Genomic DNA, 19,557 nt, shown 5'->3' with positions numbered 1-19,557 from the left:
ATTTTGTTGGTCTTGCTGTGGAAACTTCACGAAGGCATCAGCAATTACCTAGGAGAAAATATGACGGACCAAAATCGGTTTATGCTGCATATTCGTGAGACAAGAACTCCTTATTAAAGTGGGATCATACCATGTTGGTACCTAGTTAGAGCCGTTTCAACAATTTTCTTACATGTTAACTACTGAATTCTTTTCATACCTTATTAACTGCAGATCCTATTACAGTATATTCGCGCCGTAATGCGTGACCCACTACTCCACAATAAGTGGAACCTTAAAATTATTTTATCAAGCATCATTTTCTATTGGTTCGTGGAATATGTTAAAAACCTATACCATCGTATAATAATTTTTTTTCATTACGTTCTTTATTACTGAAGATCGTTTTAATCATTGTGCATGAGAATTACATTTTTTAACTGAGTAGCTAACGCTTTTAAGGCCAGAAATTAAGATCTTTTAGTATTTCAATTTAATTGCAATTAAAGTGCTAATCTAGTTTAATTTATGAGATCGGGTCATGCAGAACTTTACGTCTACTTTATTATCCAACTTTAATATATTGGTTTTACTAAATAGAACGCATATTCATACAAAAATACGGGTAGTGGAAATTCCGAAGTTACATTGTATGTAAAATCTACATGTGACATAGGAACTTTTATCAGAAGATATATTAAAAGTATGTGCTCGTTTAATAGCGGGAATTAAATCTATAGTTCATCTCGTTTAAAAAGTGTTCACCTGACGTTACTCCCACGCTAACTGTTGTTATATTCACATCATTTAAGTGTTCTTTTAATTTGTTGGCACACAACAGAGCATTCTCAGCTTCATCTTCATGTTTTAAGCCACGAAGACCAAACACCATCAAAAACATCATATCTTTATCAAACATTGAGACTTTGTTTACGAGACCACCGGTTTTTGATGTTACACTAAAATTATACAAAGCACGTATTGTTTGTTTCATCAGCTTTATTAACTTATTACTAAAAGTAAACATCATTATAGCAATTTTTAATACAATATTTATTATACAACGTATTATCGGTCGGTCGGTCATCGGGGTGCTTTAAATAATAGAGGATGTGAGCATTAGGTATTATTTATTCTCGTACAACACTCTGCTCCTCAGCATAATGCTGAGCCAGTGCCAATTACAACCACAGCACACACGCATTAAAAACGTAAACCATACCTTGTTCTTAAAAAAAAATTGTTATCCCTTATTCTATTTTTTGTTTTATTATTTTTTTATGATCACTGTTATTTTGTATGTTTCTGTGTGATTTGTTAGTTATACATATATGTAATGTATATGCCTAAATTGTTATGTCACGAATGAATGCAATGTGACAGTTGAGAGTCCCTTCGTGGAGCTATACTCTCGGGGCGTAACATACATTTACATATACTTATTTTTGCATTAACTTATAAAAGCACATTTAATGTCTAAATTAAGACATAATGGTTTCCCCAGGATTTTCGTACATCTCTTTCTCTCTCCTTTAGCATCCTCTACACGTCAAGGCGATAAAAGGTAGCTAAAACTATTAGGTAGATTAAAAGGAAATCATAGAAAAAGACTGAAAATGCTGCTCTTGGTACTATAGATAAACAAATATACTGTTGAGTTTAATTAACCGGAAATACCTCTCACTCACCAGCAAACAATTTTGAAAGCATTATTCACGACTTCAATTAGCACATCCTCTGTGACGGTTCGTGTAATAATATTAAGAAACACCACCACAACATGGCGAATTTCCGTCAAAAAATCCATGGGTTCATCGTTATCTACCGCCCGTAGTATTGGCGGTGCCATGTAACGCCGAAGAGCTGACCACCAAGTACTACGCATTGCTGTTATCACAGCCGGCCTCACTAAATAATAATTTAATTGGGGATAAAACTATAATATATACTTTAAGAAAAAAGAAAGAAAGAATTTGGTTTTAACGGGGTGATTATCTCTGGCATTGAGAGTGTCCATGAGCGACTTAACATCAGGTGAGCCACCTGCCCGTTTGCCCCGTTTTATAAAAAAAATATAGGTAACTTTGATTAATCCTATAAAAAAAAACTATTTGTTCCGCCCATACAAAACACCAATGTCATATGAGAGGAGAGAATATATCGATTATAAAAAAAGGTAATGTTGAAATATTTTGAATTTTTGACTAAAGTTATAGCCTCAAGAGATAAGACTTACGTGGTTTCTAATTATTTTTAACAAGTTTAAGTTTATTTAATAAAGAGTTTTTAATTTTTTCTTACAGGAAAATTCTCTATAGTTAATTCCAGTTGTAGGACTTCCTTCGATTTGTGATGGACTGTCACAAGTTTTAAGGATCTCAGGATCTATAAATAGATATAATAATAGTGCTTATAAGGTCCTAATTTCAATTATACAGTCTAAGTGACAGCGTAGCTCGTAGCAGCTGCGGCGTAGATGTCGGCTTTAACATTTTAACTACATACTACTGATCGCAATATATTGCGTTCAACAGAAACCTACAAATATTTTATTGATAAATATTATAGTACTAAGAATAAGGACCTAATTACAATTACCAGTATGAACATTTACAGATGAGTGTAGCTTTTGAACTCGTTTCCATGTGGCCCCTACTCCCAATACCTACGAAAAGTTGTATTTATCTTTGTGTTAGTGGTTAAGTTGTTAACAACGTATGCCGTGGATGTTCAAAATAAGGCAGAAAAATATAACGGATTGATAGGCTCCGATGTTTGAACACACCTGCCTTCAGCCGTGTACCATGCCACTAAGGTGTATATTGAGCGATTTCACCTCCATACATTAATTAAAACTTACTTACCTACTTACTACTTAGTTTACTAGTTGGTAATGAGATTGTCATTTTATCACGCACTTGCTTAGACAATACACAATGGTTCAAAACCAAAACTAAATCCAAATTAAATTTTAAGAAAAATTATAAGTAAAACAGTTACTAACGCTGGTCTGTGAGTCATTTTTCGTAGAAAGTGGGGCAATGGGTAAGGAGGCTCGCGTGGTGTTAAGTGATACCGCCCATGGACACTCTCACTGCCAGAGGGCTCACGAGTGCGTTGCCTCTATTTTAATAATTGGTACCTTTTCTTGAAGGATTCATGTATTCATAAACTCAAGACTTCCAACTACTACTACTACTACAAATCCTTGCCTTTGTATGCCGCCCATCGCCACAGGGCTGCGTGCAGTAATCGGACTCATTAACATACATCCAAGCACTAGCTGATGTAAGAACATCTCCAGCGGTACTCATATACTCCGCTATTTTAACATCCCACACAGGCTGTCCCACCACCACATAGTGAGATTGGCATTGATCGTGACCACTGACAATGGAAAACTGGGACAAACCGGCAGCTATTGCAATCTTTACTATAAAAAACGGTGTAATATTGCTTCATAAATATAAACGCTAAAACTATTTAGTTAAAATATTTATGGCGGCTTTAGAATTACCATAATTAATTAATAATTCGCCAGATGTGGTCGCACCCTTAGATAAATGATTGTCTATTGATTAAGACTTAAATAATAAATTTAGTTTTCTGACCATTTATTTGATCTATACCTATAAGATAAAATATCTTGTAAGATGCAATATTGGGCAAACTAGATCCTATTTCTAAAAAGCACTCGTAATTTCCAACATCCAATCTTAAGTCACCTATTACAACCATTTTACATATATTTAATTAAAAATGAAATTCTCTTATACCTTTTAAAGTAACACCAACGTCTGTGTAATACCGACCATAATTCTTCTGAATCAACAGCCCACAATCAATAGCAGTGTGTACCACATCCTGCATATTCATCTTTGATGACTTCTTCCACATACAAAGGAAGGCATCACCCGAGAATTTTAATACGTCGCCTTTATGCGTCAGTATTTCCTGGACCATAGCCCCAATATACAGATTCAAAACTTGAGTGAGGCGTGACGGACCGCCGTGACCAGCTTTAGTATATGTTTCGCAAAGTTCAGTAAAACCTTAAAAACGCTTTTATCATAAGTCAATTAAAAAAGCTTTTTATAAACTTGACTTTAAAAGAACCTAATTGGTTTGGCTCCAGTTCAAGATGGCTGCTCTGCCTTAGAAACATTTGTATGACTCAAACCTTGGCGATTAAAAACTGGCGGAGAGTTTCTTGCCCAATCTACGCCCTTGACTTGCCAACTGATATTAAATGTAAAAATAGAATCAATTTAACATCTTTTCTATTGACGTTCATGGTTATAAGTATATTTTGAGTTTGAATAGATGTACTTAGTCCAGAAATAAAACGATATACATAAATAAACATATATCTTACTTACGTAGAATAAGTGGCTTCCCGTTTAAAAAAACTAAAATATTGCAAGTTGGATAGATGAGTAAAAAAAGCCTGGGCCCGTACGTCAGAAATATATTGGATTTTGTCATACAATAGCCTCCTTACCGATCCGGTGTGCATTGGCGAGTTAGTACCAAGTCATCTGAGTATTTTAAGTAAAAATCTGTCATTTTTTGAGAACTCAACCTATACAAATATGAAGGTAGATACTTTTTCCTCGCCTTAGTAAAACAGACATTTATTATATATTCTTACCAGAAACATCTATAAACATGAGTGCAGTTTCATATGGTCTAACAGAATAATCGGAATGTTTGTAAATTATTTCGTCAGGTACCAGAGAAGCTAAAATGGCTATACGTTTCGCTTCGCGGACGTCACTCCAGCTTCCAGTACCGTTATCTAACCTAAGAACGTGAGTAAAATTATTAAGTACTATTATGTCATCGCCGTCGTAGTAAAGCGTATAGTTATATACGAGGTTACTTCTTTTGTAAGAAAAATTCTGACCTAAATTCAAAAGCGAAACAAACGAAAGATTCAACTTCTTGATCAGTTTATAGAAGTTCTATGGTTAATTAAAAAAAAAACAATGTATATTACCTTGGTTCACCCAATTAATTCCTAAAACCTTCTTAATTGTAAGTTAAAAATGATTAGCAAAACTTATACATTTAACTGCATCTAAAATCATATCTTAACCATATTATTATTATGTAAGTATTTTATTTTGTATAAGAAATACATTTATATTGTGTAAGAGTGTTCCAAATCCGCTTAAAGTATACCACTAAAGGGCTTGTAACTTCGAATAGCAGCGATCAAGCTGCGTTCGCAACCTTGATATCGCGCCGAACAACTCATTGAGGTCGGAATCGCTAATGGAACATCCATGAGATTTCACTGAGAAAGGGATAAGGCCTGGAGCCTTATCTGTACGTGGTATGCTCCAAGATCGTTTTTAATTCAACAACTTACACAAATGTTTCTTCCTTTTGTCCTTTATTACGATATCGCTCCCTCGGCGGCATCATATCCTCTGGCAAGACGTTTCTGCTTATCGTTTGCCGGTGGATCCTTTTTAAGGCAGTTAGGTATGTTCTATTCTCAGATTCTGATGAAACTTTATCTGTTATAGGTTTTTCGGTAAGATATTTTTAAGAAACTACTATCCTCTGGGATTAGTTATTAGTTCATAGGTGTTTGTGGAGACCTAGCTAGCGTAAGGACGTCTGAATAAGGATTCAAAATTCTTAACTATACCACTAAGAGCATTACTTACTGGAATAATCTAAGACTGCAATGAATTAAATAATCAAATGAAATTGTTAATTAATATCAAGTTCTTTGAGATATTATACCTGTGTTTTCCATTTTCTCAACTAAGTAATGTTTAACAATGTATAAAATACACACTTCTGCTTGTCAATATGACTTTGACTGGACTTAAATACATATTTTACTTTTTATTACATTATAGTCTATTATAATGTTGAGAGTAAAATATTTATGTATTTAAATATGTATACTAGACTTTTAAAATACTTATGTATCCTAATTTTATACCCAGATCTCAATTAATATTTATGCAATTAAGTAAATGTATTTCGAAATTAAGTTATTTCTTTTGATTTATAGAAAAGTAATAAATTATTGCATTTATTTAAAAAATTAAGGGATTCGAACCCGGGCGCATCACGCCATGCAATTAATATGTATAAGAAAAAAAGGAGTATAATTATAATAATAAAAAAATATTATACTTTAATGTTTTATTTTATTTTTTACTAGACATTAACGATCTTAAGATTAAATTGGTCACTATCACATAACATGAGATCACTGCTGTGATAACTGAAATTAAAAATAACTTCAATTAGATAATTATATCTTAAATTAAAAATGATTGAGCATTCAAATTAAAAAATGAACCAATTTTATAATTGTGTTGTTGAAATTTAGGTAAATATGCCTATGCGGCTATCTGAATTTTACCAGGCTGTATTTTTATTACTTTTGTAATTGGTTCTGTGCTCACTCTGGTTTACACTTTAGTTTTTGAGACAAATCATCTATTTGTTTATATAGAAAAGCCATCACTGAAGTACTGTGGTAATTTACAAATATATCATACAAGACCAGAATATAAGATGTTAGCTGCTTTCTTTATAGGCATTAATTACTTATACTGGATGACTTATTAAAAAGGGTAGTTAATATAATTTAACTACTATTCACCATATATTTATTTTTGATAAACAATCTTAGATTCTCATTTCAGTAATTAAATTGATATTAATGAATGTAAACTTGAAAGAATCGTATTTAGGAAACTAATAATTTAACTAGCTTGTAAATACAATAAAACACAAATGGTACTAATCATTAGAAAGAATTATACTTACAAGAATACTTACCAATCCAATCCCTTGTTTTGTTTGGTATCAGCTATAAAAATGACAATGAACACCTATTTCTAAAGATACTCCCTATTTTTATAATATGTAATATATACTTACAGGTTTATTAAATAGATCAGTTTATGATTTAAAATAAAATTTACCATTAATAAAGAAGCCCATGATAGAAATTGGTTTTACTGAATTTGTTAATTAATTCTGTTATTCCTGTGCAAAAATCTATTTGAATTTTCTCATTTTTCTATTTCAAATTATCTACTCACAAATTTTCACCCACCTTTAGCACTAAAGTTTTCAATTTAAATATAGGGCTCACATCACAATAACCACTATTCACTTATTAAGAATGATTAATTGTTGACCTACTTCAGATAGTTAAATACACCTGCTATTTCACAGACACAATAACTGCACTATCACAACTCACAAGGTTTAAGAAAAAAACAAAATTATTTAATATAATCTATTTGTGTTCACACACTACACATCACCTAACTTACACTGATTACACTATAACTCATATTTGTTCCTAAATTACACATGTTCCAAAAATACTTTACTAAAATCAGATATATACTTTATCTTGTGATAGTTATTGCTTTACACATCAAACTGTGATAAACACAGCACACCCACATTTTTTAATGTTCACAATCTTTACATACACGTCACAATATGTCACTACACAACACAAGTTATATAATACAAAAGTATAGATTAGAAGTTTGAATATACTTATTCTAACTCTTTATCAACTAGATAAAATAAAAAAGATTGTTTTAGAGCTAAGCTGAACCTCCCCGAACAACAACAATTACTAAATGATCCTCTTTGAGGCTCTCTTCAGTCAAGTTATGACAAGTGCGTTTTAATAGTTCAGTTGAAAAGTCACATGGTGGAAAGGAGTACAGGACTCCTGTGGCTTCTGTCTCTTTATTGAGCAGAGATATTACACCGGCAGCTTCCTTTTGTTTTAGATATGAAACCAGATTTCTCATAGGTCGAGTTTGAATACTAGCATCATCATTTGTTATAGATGCTGTTGAACCCGCTACTCCCAGAAATATAGCATGAGAACTTGATGTAGCTATACGCTTTTGCACGTCATCTAACTTAGGCTGATCCAATCTTAGCCTCTGCGTTATTCTTAATTGATTTTTACCATCTTCATCTTTCATCAGGCTGTCAATTATGTCAGAATCGCCATCAGTTAAGTGCAACTTTGTTGGGAAAAGAGAGTTCTTAAGGATAAGAGCTCCATTCCAAGTTGTAAGAGCTTTACGTACAATTTCAGGAAGGGTTCTTGCTGAAGAAAGCATGCCACTACCTCTGCGAGGTGAACCATCAGAGTCACTATCAGGTGAACGGCGACGCGGTGTTCGAGATCGTGATCGATCCACTCCAGGTTCTCGAGACCCAGATCGACGTAAACGAGTATCATAATCACTGTCAGGAGGTCTTCGCCACTCGTCATCCCGGTAATCCCCAGCTCCATGATACACACCACGGTATGATCCACGTCCACGACCACGATGCCCACCGCGACCTCTATAGCCACTATAACCATAACTCTCATCCCATGTACCTTCATATCCTTCATAGCCTTCTACAGGTCTTCCATCTTCACCAACAGGGGGGACATACGGCTTGGGCCTGTAGGGGCCTCCATTTCCCACATCTGCAAAATCAATTCTCAGGCGACGTTCTGGTCCACCCAGGGGAAACCCTCTCATTTCTTTCACTGCTGCTTGTGCAGCATCAATAGAATCATACAAAATGTATGCATGAGGTTCCCCTTTAGCATATTCAATTTTCTTTATTGCCCCAAATCTGTCAAATTCTCTTTCTAGTTGAGCTACTGATGTCCATGGACCCAGACCACCAACCCAGACTCGTGTTGTGGGTGTGGCTTTACCATAGCCAATTTTACATTGAAATTTGCCAATGTACTGGCCTGACAGCTCAACCTTAGCCCTGTGAGCCATGTCCAATGTTTGGTAACGAACAAATGCAAAAGCATTTCCTGTACCTGGAGGAGGTCTTTTAATATCAATGTCTTCAACAATACCATAACGTCCAAATATACGACGCAACTCTTCATCTGATATGTTTATTTCTAGATTGCCTGCAAATAATGTCCTAGTGGCCAAAGGATCATCTTCAGGTTGGACATGATGCAAATAATTGGGAAACTTATCTTTTTTATTTTCACTCTTATCAAAAGGAGTGTGGTGAGGTCTAGGCATGTATGGCCTGGGCATGTAATGTGGATGGGGGGGATGGTGCATAGGAGGACGGTGGTGCATTGGAGGACCATGAGGGCCTGCCATGGGATATTCATGCATGGGAGGCCTAAAATCCCTGTGGTGAGGTGGTACAGTGGGAGGTATTCCATAAGCTCTATCTTCTGGAGGAGGTCTACGTCTTTCGGGTACTGGTGACCAAGCATAGGAATAAGGTCGATCGTAATCAGGAGGAGTTATGCTTCTTGGTCTACTTCTATACTCTGAACGGACCGGTTCATAAACTGGATCAACAATGGCAACCTTATCATACAGAATAATCCTGGGTTTGGCATGTTTAGCATCTCTAGCATCCTCAGCACTCCTGAAGCATACATATGCCACACGCTCGTCTAGTTCGTGGGAGATTTTGATACTGAAGTCGCCAAATTTTTTATACTCTCTATACAAAGTATCTTTCACTATTTCATCTGAAGCTTTGGGGTGTAATGCACTGACACAAAGCACCTTATAGTATGGGCGCACGGATTCTTCCCTCACTTCGCGTGACCTCACATAATCGTCTCTGTGAGGAGAAACGTACCTACCACGGGGACTAGGAGAACGAACTCGTCTGCGTACTCTATCTGGTGTGGCACGCTCATCGGAACTATCGTCGTACCTTCCTATACTACTACGCGTCCTTTTCGACCGGGGCAAACTGTCTCTGGAAGAACTCCTCTTCATATTGCGAATTTTCACCGTAATACGATCTCTATCTCTATCGCTACGCGGTAAGCCGATCATGAAAGCTCAGTTTGATGAACAACTATCTGAAATGCACAACATTACACGTCACTTCAAAATGTCGTTTTGTTCCAGAAAAATATAGCGGCTCACTTTTATTAAGTCTTACCACAAAAAAAACAGTTAACAGTACTTTTCTAAATTCACTCCACGCTAGTCTTACATAACACAAAGTAAACTGCACGAATTAAAATTCTGTAAGGTGGTCATTAAATCCAATACTGATAAACGTTTCCAAAACAAAATGGCTGCCGATGTGCCGAGAAGCGAGACCAGACTCGACACTTCACGATTCAGATTGACTTATCACGATTCACGATGGTCGATGATTGGTAATTACTACCCAAGTTCCGGTGCCAAATATAAAATAGATCATAACAGCGTTTTCGACTTCCGCCTATTCAGTCAGTGTAGCCATAAGGTAAATACAAATCACCATAGACTGAGAAACTTACGTATGTATTTCATATATTCGTCAACCAGATGTATGATAAACTTTGTAATTTAAAAAAATGGCTTAAGGAACGACTGAATTTTGGAAGCCAGTAATACATTTCTATTTATCTGTAAAAGTTCCTATTCTTAAATTGTAACAGTAATTAAGTGATATTGTTCTTGCAGAATATATTTTTTCCTTGAGTGTTTTTAAGTTCTTTTCTTAATTTAATTTAATGAAATTACAGGAGTATAAAATACAGGTATAAAAACAATAACTTACCTTAAAATAAAATACCTAAAACATATTATTAAAAAGAGTTCCTTTGAATAGTTAGACTGATTCTTTGTCCGAGGTAGCTGCCAGCTCTTCGGTCTCCTGTTATGTCAACTTAGGTATGTATTTATTAAAATTAATTACACCCAGCTAAGAATTATCATCTAACAACAATTATTCTGTGATAACCCCACTATGAGTTTTCTTTGTTTTTGTTCAACTTTTGTTCTTCATAGTCTGGGCCCACAGTAAGTACTGTGCAGCTGTGGCTATTGCCTATTGCTATGCTTTATCTCTACTAGAAAAATTTAAATCTGTGACTGTGCCTGTGTATCATCATATCATGTATGGGATAATATAGGTATATATTCTAGGTAATAAGCCCTATAGGTATTAGTTAAGTTGCAATATGTAATATATACATTTTTTAATCATGTTTTCTGGTTGATTAAATGTAATAATAGAACTAGCTAGACTTACTTACATGTAATAGATAACTGAAGACTTCTGACCCTTCTTTCTGGCTTTGGTAGTAGGTACTGAGTGGCGAGTGCACTGAAAAAAAATTACTGAATATAAAAACCTTAGACTACCATTAGGGCATTAGTCACAATCAAATTGTTGATAAAGTTACTATCAATATATTTTATGACTGATTGTATAACACAGTAAACAATTAAGTATTTTTGTTCTAAAGTTTTATCCTTATCTATTCATACTATCTCTCGCACCGATTTCTTATTTATATATTTATTATTGTATCCAGCAAGGTAATGTAATGATTATCAGCTCCAGCTTAAAAGCCATACAAACAGTCATAAAAACAAATTATACAATGATAGCTAAGTAATTATTTTCTGTTCCAGGCCTAATGTTCTTAAAGTTTGAATCTTAAAAAAGACAATAATGGATGTCCTTTTAAATGTAAATAATCAGTCTAATGGACGAGATAAACTTGCAAGGTCAGTAGTCCATACTGAGTTTTAAATTTCCACATTGCTTAGGATTTTTTGTATCTAACTGGAAGATGGTTTATGAACATTTTGTTTATGTTTTGTGTTTTATAGGCTAGTACAGTATGCCAGTAGACTAGTATGGCATCAGCTGGAAAAAAATCATGCTAATAAGTATTCCATTGAACGAATCAAAGGATTGGAAAATAATCTTAGTTCATTTAGAAAAGGTATGTACTCATTTGAGTAATTTATGTTATGTTACTTTGTTATAATATTAAATTACTTATTAAAAAATATTGTTACAGTTCTAAGATTAGGAAGGTGCATAGATATATCTTATGCAGCATTAAATACTATTCATATACAGGACCCATTCTTAAGAATATCCCTGACAGTTAGTAAAATAGCCCATGCATTGTTTTTGTATGCTGATCATATAGTGTGGTTAACACGAAGTGGTTTTCTTAAAACTGATTCAGACAAATGGAATCGCACAGCAAATAAATTTTGGCTATTGTCAATAACTGCAAATTTAGCAAGAGATGTATATGAAATATTACAAATCTTAGAGTTAAACCAAACTACATTGCTTAAACCGTCAGAATTATTAAGAGGACCTGTTAATAGTTTTGATGTTAATGCTTGCATTAAACATTTATATGCTTTTATTTATTGCCATAAAGATATCTTTATAGATACTTTAAAAAATTCATGTGATATTTTTATACCACTGACTGCACTGGGTTTAACTAAATTGAACCCATCAACCATTGGTGTTCTTGGCACAGTTTCTTCACTTGCTGCACTTATAACTATAGTAAAACCAATTACTAAACTTGTACCAGCCTAAGTTAACACTAAAAACTTTTAGCGCTGTTATAATAGTGGTTGTGGATTATAAGATTTCTACTGATTAATGTAATTAAGGAAAAGGGGTAGTGTATATCAAATATTTATTTATTATTTATTTATTAATCCTTTATTGCCTTATACAAAAACACACATAACAAAAAAATAAAAAAAACAGTAACAAAAGATATAAGGCAAAGGGCGGCCTTATCGCTTACAAGCGATTTCTTCCAGGCAACCCTAATGAGAAACACAACGTTAAAGAAAAACCATCAGAGGGTAGAGTACAAAAAAAATCAATTAACAAAAGCAACAAAAAAACAAAAAAACTAAAAACTTAAACTTAGAACATGCGTTACTATAACTAATTGAATATAATAAAACAAAATCAAAGAAAAAATAGCAATATTGTTCTCATATACCAAATTTTTTAATTAATTTTATATAAAATTCTTATAAATGTGGAATTGGGGGTAACATGGATAAGGCCTATACTGTAAAATTACTTAAACACAAAGTAATAACAAGTTACAAACAACTATGATATTTCACCCTTAAGAAATAAACGAATTCGCCTTATACAATTATTTTTATTGTATGATTACGTCCTAAACAAATATGAAAACGTTCTAATAGCCTTGCCTTGAGATGCAAATTAAAAAATAAGATGTACTGATAAAATTTTAAATATTGTAATTTAAAGAACATCATATTATCATTGGTAATAAAATAAACGAATCACAAAAATTTATGTGTGTTGCCAACGTTCTTAATCATATTTGTCTAATCTGTATTATTGTTACTACACTTTAACAACCTTGCCTTAGTCTCTGAAAACACTGTCAGTTGGTGTCTGCAGTCTGTTGTAGCCCGGATGAAAAGAAGAAACATCGATATCATAATCGAAAGCCCAACATGTTAGATATTCATCGAAAGCCGAATTTTTGCATTAATAATTGACAAAGAATTAAAATACAGTGAATTGGTTCGATTTATTAACAAACAGAACAAATTATTACATATTTCGATATTTTTTATCAACTGACTGAATTAAAAGTAATGTTGATAAAGAAGTATTTTTTTGTTGGTAGTGATGACTGATGAAGTGTGAGAGAGAAAGCGCGAGCGAGACTACACTACGCCTACTACCGCCACTACGTCTACCTGGGCGCAAATAATGAATACGTGTTCAAAATTTTAGTAAACCTGTCTCGTGTTCATAGAAGACATAGTTTGTTTCGTAAGTTGTATATTAATTGGTCGTGCGGGCGACCGTGAGTTAATATCGATGCTACGATATTTTTGGTATAGCAACATCGATGATCATCGAATATCGATGTTGTCTGCATCAACATCCCTAGTCTGTTGTGTAATTTGTAAACATTTTACTAGTAGAAATTGTTATAAATTAATCAAATAATTCCAGCAATGGCTAATAAAATTAAAGATGCTGCAAAAAAGTTTCTGTTATTAGGTCAGTGTGTACCCACAGTTAAACAAAATGCAACTAAAATACGGGTTAAGAGGTTAGAATTAGATGAAAATTTACTGATGGTATGTATTTTTAATCCATACATATTACTTGACGCTTAAGTTAGTAGAGAATTAATGCAGCTTTGATAGCTAAATATTTTTTAAAGAATATAAAATGTATTTTTATTTTTTCAGTATTTCAAAAAGGATGACTTCTACTACTGTTACGATCCAAATAAAATGTGTAAAACTGGTGATATTGTTTTAATTAAAGCTCTTCCCCATAAAATGACTAAATTAATAACACATGCCGTGGAGGAAGTAGTATATCCATTTGGAGATGTAACTGATCCAGTCACAGGCAAAAAAGTAGCCAAAGAAAGATACCGTGAAGATATTGATAGACAGTCAGAACTGTATGGAAAGTTAGATTCTGGCTTTGATTATAAAAAGGCACCTCCAAGGGGTTGGCAAGAAGGAAAAAAAGATTTCACATCAAAACCTACATATACAAGATTTCATGTTTTTGATAAAAATGATCCATATTCAATTTAAATTATACATAGACCTTATTGTAGCATAATTAAAGTAGATAATAAAAATTATGAAAATATGAAGACTGAATTTTTATTTATGTACAATATATTAATATATATTACAATATACTTTATGGGAAAATGAATAGATTTAACTATAAAAGACAATTTATTTAACCATATGTATATTTCTAATTGTTTGTGTTGACATCAGTCCTGTGCTAAAAACTCTCTTTCTAAAGCAGCTCCCATTAGATTCCAGGAACTGTCATCATCATCTGGTGGAATATCATCATCTGATGGGGTTGATGGTCTGGGCCTTTTTTTGGGTCGATCAGGATCTTTAAATTAATATTTAAGATTAGCTTTTAACATTAATTAGTAAAAACCTACAGTGGATTTAATTTAGATATATATATCGCCACTATAATATATAAGCCACCATTTATCTATAAAGATGAGTTTAGTACAAAATAATGGTTATAGTGACTTTGGATGAAATGCTGATTTTGGTTATAGTTACAGTGACTATTTTGTGTAACAACAAACTAGTATGCAGATATTGCCACCAGAGTGAGCCGCTAAAGTCACAATACTTTCATTTCAAAAACATTTTTTATCTTTTGTTTACATTGAGAGCAGATAATGTTATACAACAGTATATAAAAAATAACTAACCTGTATCTGAATCACTTGAATTTTCTTTTTCTTGTAATCTGTAAAAAAAAATACATTAACATAAAATTAATAAATCAAATAGAAAACTAAAATATGGATGCTCCTATTTACAAAAGTACCACATGTGATTATATATATATATATATATAAGTGTAATTGAAAATCAATTTCATTAAATTTCTGAAGAATCTTGTTGAACTATTTTCCAGATTGTTATACATAAATCTACTTTATATGGTGTACCAATGTACCTTTCCTGGGAGATATTTGTATTTTCTAGAGCAAGTAATCTGTCTTCAGACAGATTTTCTTCATCGTCATCATCATCTGCTGGTAGCTTGGCCTCTTCATCGGAAGAACTCTCATCGGATTCATTAAAGATATCTTCCACCTAGAAAGTAAGCAACACATGTAACACATTTTAGCTTCCATTGCACTATGTTTTTTTAACTGGATAATTGTTCTTTGCTAACTTAAAGAATTCATCATAAATATACATAACTCTCCAATAGTTTATAACAAAAAAAAATTTATAGCCTTACTTCTCTATCCATATCAGCTATATCATCACTTGAAAATGACATCAGCGGGTTAATTGTGTCCATGAATCGTCCGGAAGGGGTGCGCTTGCGCATAGCAGGCACAGGCGGGGCAGGGGGAGGACTGCTGCAGTGTGCAGGTGGGCGGCGGGCTAAACTCTGTCGAGGATACCAAGACTGTTACCTATGGCTTAGTTATTCAAAGGGAATTCAGAAGATCACAAGTTGTTTCCCAAATAATTTTCTATTTTAGACCACATTTATTACTTCTACAAATGCTATTTTAGTAAGTTGTTTAACCAACCATTAGTATGTCTTAATAGTAAAAAGGTATTCCACTATACCTGTCCTCCTCTTTGTAGAGGGTACAATCTTTCGTCTACTCTCTCCCACCTCTCAGCACACGCCCAAAGCCATTCTGGAGTAACGACGTGAACTTTCGTCTTAGCTTCACCCATTCTACGACTAGCGTTCACCTTTGCCGTTCCTATAAAAAATTGTTTTAATTACAATCAATTTACAATATTAAACTTTAGCTAATTATTTTGATAATTACATAAAAACCTTTTTTTAAATAGTAAATAAATCACATTCAGACATCCAGGTTAGCTACACCATGACGCCATAATAGAACCTATTATACCTGATCTGACAGCAACAAGATGAGTAGTTTTCTCTGTTAAATCCTGAGTGACCTCAGCCCCTAAACTTCTAGCGACCAAATATGCTCTAGAAGTTTCTAATTTCTGATGAGTTGGAACTAGACCACTGAAAACAAGGCTGCTGTTTGCAAGAACTTGACTCTTCACTTCAGGTATAATAAACTTTAGATCTGGTATATGATTGTTCCCCATCTTCTCATACACGTCGTAAAAGTGTCTGTAAACATATTATTTAAAAAAATTATAAAATAATTATTTAAAATATAAGCAAATGTATTACTAAATAATGTCCATAAATGTGACTGGACAGCAGTAACTATAACTGAGACTTAACATCAATTCTTTACATATTTTTGAAATAAAAATACAAATACATAAAATATTTCTTAAATGAATTTGAGACTTGTCTCCTAGAATGTTAAGGTATACACTGTCAAAGCAATTAATTTAAATGTAGATCTCGTATCTGTCTTCCTCAAAAGACTGAAATAAAGGAAGTCTTCAGTAGACCACAATCCTGTTTGGATTTTGTAGTGAAGTTACATATAAACTTGATTATGTAACTTGTATCTTAATCCAATATGATATTTAGATAAAGCTGGGTTGAAATTGGATGAATTTACTTAATTAACTTTGATACTCACAAATGAATCCTTTTCAGAATATCCTCCAAATATATTAAATAATCATCAGCATCTTCTATTTCTATTTGTCCGTCACATGTTTCCACCCATTTCGGTTCAGGTTCTGTTGAATTTTCAACCTCTGTTTTATTCTCATTTTTCTCTTGGGCGTTACTCCTATTTTCTTTACTGTCTATGGAAATGTCTCTTTTATCATTTGGTGTTTCTTGCTTTTCAGGTTCTGCTTCTAATGTTGGTAACTGAGTTGGGAGCAATCCATTTTTGCCACTTATCATTTTTGCTTTCTCATCGTCTGAAATTTATAAATACATTTACAACAATATTCTTCATAATCGAAATTTACTGTGGTAAAATTATGTAGTAATTAATACATACTGAGCGGCGGAGGCGCGTTAATGTCGCCTGTGGACTGGAAGAAAGAGTAAGGTCTGACTTGGATGAGATTGGCCGCGTGGCGCCACACGTCTTCCCGGTCGTCTATTATGCATACCATATTGTCACCACACGGGAACAACGCTCTGTATAAACATTATAAAATTATATTCATATAAAAATACAATTATATGCACAATGGACCTAACTTGAGTGTGTAAAGTCCACAAACCATTAATATAGTGCCTTATATTGGGACATGGTACACATTTTTGTTTGCTTTCCAGGGTTTATAAATTAGCTTTCTAAGCCTAACCTAAGCAGGGCATTAAACCAGGCCTTTGCCATGGGTAAACACCAATATAAATTAAATTTCATTAATCAATGAAGAATTAAAGCTGAAGTATTACTGTGAAGAAATAAATTGTTCAAATGCTATAAAAATTAAATATACAAAAAATATCAATTTGTTCTCTCAAAAACACTTACTTAATTCTTTGGATTTTGAAATATAGTCAGAAAAGAAAAATTTATGAAAACCAACATAATTTACTCAAATATTACCAAAATTTTATCTGCTTTTGTTTAAATTTCTTACTCTACATTTAATAGAATAAAAATACTTGCTTTAAATTAGCTGACTTTGTTCTAGCATCAAAGCACTCGTCTCTTGATAATATTCTATGAGAGAAGTATTTCTTCTCTGGATCTAATAATTCGGTCACTGCATGTGCATATTGCCTAGCTCCAAATGTACACACATGTAACTCATAATTCTTCGAGGCTGATTCAAGAAATTCCTGTGTCTTTGGCCTAAGTCTTGTATGACACCATCTTCCATGGCTACCGGGACCTCGTAAAAAGAAATGTAGGACACCCTATAACACAATATAAGTAAATTTTTATTTTAACCAATAAAAAAAAAGCTAAGAAATAACACTAATTCTGAGTATACACTTGATTTATTTAAAATAACAGTCTATGCAAGAACTAAATGTTACTCCTTACTATCATAGCATGTCCTATGTTAGTAAAAAAATTAGTAACTATAAATATATTAATAACTACAACGAAAAAACTTCTTAAAACAACTTAATGTTGTTGTGCCCCTTGACCAATACATGGCTATGACTCAATTATGTATGACAAATTAAATAATTTAATTAAACTATATCAATTAATATGCTTATAAAATTAGAAAAAAAAAACATATCAGACATCTAACAAGTTCAATCAATTATTATAATGAACTTGAGATAATCTATATACTTCAGTATCTAAGGGCATGATAAACACACCTTTAAATTAGGTGGTATGTCATCATTTGTAGTGTGAACTAATGTTTGATCAAGATCCACCAATAGAACTAATTTTCTGTCTTTTAGTAGCCGATCAGCATCCTCTCTGCCTAACTTTAAAGCCAATTCTTCAGAAACCTGTAATTAAAAGCAAAAAATTTCAATTTTGGTTTTTGTTAATAGTATAATAACTTGGTGTTTTTATTATTTCTCCAAGATTTAACAAACATATAATTATAAGTAATTACTTTTAGCTCAGGTACAGAATGCACCATTGGGACGCTCGCGACATCCTGCTTTTTTCTCTCGTCGGCCCGTAAATCTGCACCACATTCTGCACACATATCTTTCATAACTGTTGGATGACGACATTCTTCGATATCTGCTAGAGATTTCCTGAAATATGTATAGTAAAATCTTAATTATTTATTATGTCTTACAAGCTTTCGACGAAAACAAAATATGCTTTGTTTGTTATGATTCAGATTTGGCGCGCGCGCATGTCGCTGTTATTCAAGAGAGTACTTGTATAGTTAATTAAGTTTAAAATCACACAAAGTTTTGAATGTTATTATTTAACGTATTATTTTTTTTTGCTCATATTAAATATTAAGTAAGTGTTGGTTACGATTCCAGTCAAACATTAAAATGATAACCTAAAACTTTATTTATTACGACTGTGACGTCATGAAAACGTCACTTACCCGGGCTCGATAATGTCTCCTTCTTTCACCTTGATGGCGATTATAGTACCAGCGCGAACAGCCTTAAACTTCTTTAATCCAGTACTATTGCCTGATGAATCATTGTATAAAAATAATATCTGGCCTTGAGATACAAATGCGCCTTGTTTTACTTTCCACTTTTCTACTTTTATAGGTTTTTCACATGGAACAGAAATAGACATAGTTTTGTCCGCCATTTTGAACGGAAATTGCGCATTCCATGAAATTCTAATGCCGCTATTGGTGGATTAAGTAACATTTTGGCGGTTATTTAATAATGACCTATCAC

General features: G+C 33.2%; 5 protein-coding genes across 6 annotated transcripts; 2 read left to right on the top strand and 3 right to left on the bottom strand.

The window, feature by feature from the left end:
• Window positions 1-139: 139 nt before the first annotated feature.
• On the bottom strand, window positions 140-4,020 carry LOC123689145 (adenylate cyclase type 10-like). Its single transcript, XM_045628030.1, is given in 7 exon segments — window positions 140-273; window positions 745-938; window positions 1,668-1,887; window positions 2,281-2,319; window positions 2,572-2,644; window positions 3,192-3,412; window positions 3,756-4,020. Coding segments are annotated over 7 exon segments (1,014 nt in total). The 5' UTR covers window positions 3,943-4,020; the 3' UTR covers window positions 140-193.
• Window positions 4,021-7,244: 3,224 nt separating this feature from the next.
• On the bottom strand, window positions 7,245-10,161 carry LOC110995778 (RNA-binding protein spenito). Its single transcript, XM_022263094.2, has 2 exons — window positions 9,934-10,161; window positions 7,245-9,850 (listed from the first exon to the last, which is right to left on the bottom strand). Exon 2 carries the CDS (start codon window positions 9,822-9,824, stop codon window positions 7,581-7,583), a length of 2,244 nt encoding a protein of 747 aa, XP_022118786.2. The 5' UTR covers window positions 9,825-9,850; window positions 9,934-10,161; the 3' UTR covers window positions 7,245-7,580.
• A 917-nt stretch (window positions 10,162-11,078) lies between these two features.
• LOC110995779 (peroxisomal membrane protein 11B) lies at window positions 11,079-12,920 on the top strand. Of its 2 annotated transcripts, none has more exons than XM_045629883.1 (5): window positions 11,079-11,306; window positions 11,403-11,498; window positions 11,604-11,719; window positions 11,798-12,440; window positions 12,746-12,920. In XM_045629883.1, the coding sequence occupies exons 2-4, from the start codon at window positions 11,443-11,445 to the stop codon at window positions 12,340-12,342; spliced, it is 717 nt and encodes a 238-aa protein (XP_045485839.1). In that variant the 5' UTR covers window positions 11,079-11,306; window positions 11,403-11,442; the 3' UTR covers window positions 12,343-12,440; window positions 12,746-12,920. The 2 variants fall into 2 exon arrangements, with proteins under 2 accessions (XP_045485839.1, XP_045485832.1); XM_045629876.1 differs by having other exon boundaries at window positions 11,798-12,445; window positions 12,751-12,920.
• LOC110995780 (28S ribosomal protein S17, mitochondrial) lies at window positions 11,604-14,431 on the top strand. The gene is made up of 3 exons (XM_022263099.2): window positions 11,604-11,719; window positions 13,433-13,895; window positions 14,010-14,431. Exons 2-3 carry the CDS (start codon window positions 13,770-13,772, stop codon window positions 14,367-14,369), a joined length of 486 nt encoding a protein of 161 aa, XP_022118791.2. The 5' UTR covers window positions 11,604-11,719; window positions 13,433-13,769; the 3' UTR covers window positions 14,370-14,431.
• A 75-nt stretch (window positions 14,432-14,506) lies between these two features.
• On the bottom strand, window positions 14,507-19,490 carry LOC110995769 (RNA polymerase II subunit A C-terminal domain phosphatase). Its single transcript, XM_022263084.2, has 12 exons — window positions 19,248-19,490; window positions 18,792-18,939; window positions 18,544-18,681; window positions 17,873-18,123; window positions 17,249-17,391; window positions 16,874-17,165; window positions 16,211-16,446; window positions 15,912-16,054; window positions 15,571-15,726; window positions 15,280-15,419; window positions 15,029-15,066; window positions 14,507-14,691 (listed from the first exon to the last, which is right to left on the bottom strand). Exons 1-12 carry the CDS (start codon window positions 19,463-19,465, stop codon window positions 14,561-14,563), a joined length of 2,034 nt encoding a protein of 677 aa, XP_022118776.2. The 5' UTR covers window positions 19,466-19,490; the 3' UTR covers window positions 14,507-14,560.
• Between the last annotated feature and the right edge of the window lie 67 nt (window positions 19,491-19,557).

Source organism: Pieris rapae, chromosome 1, assembly GCF_905147795.1.
Source record: "Pieris rapae chromosome 1, ilPieRapa1.1, whole genome shotgun sequence".
In the NCBI taxonomy this organism is placed as follows: domain Eukaryota; kingdom Metazoa; phylum Arthropoda; class Insecta; order Lepidoptera; family Pieridae; genus Pieris; species Pieris rapae.
The sequence above is the reverse complement of the archived record's forward strand: the minus strand, read 5'-3'. Positions and strand labels throughout refer to the sequence as shown.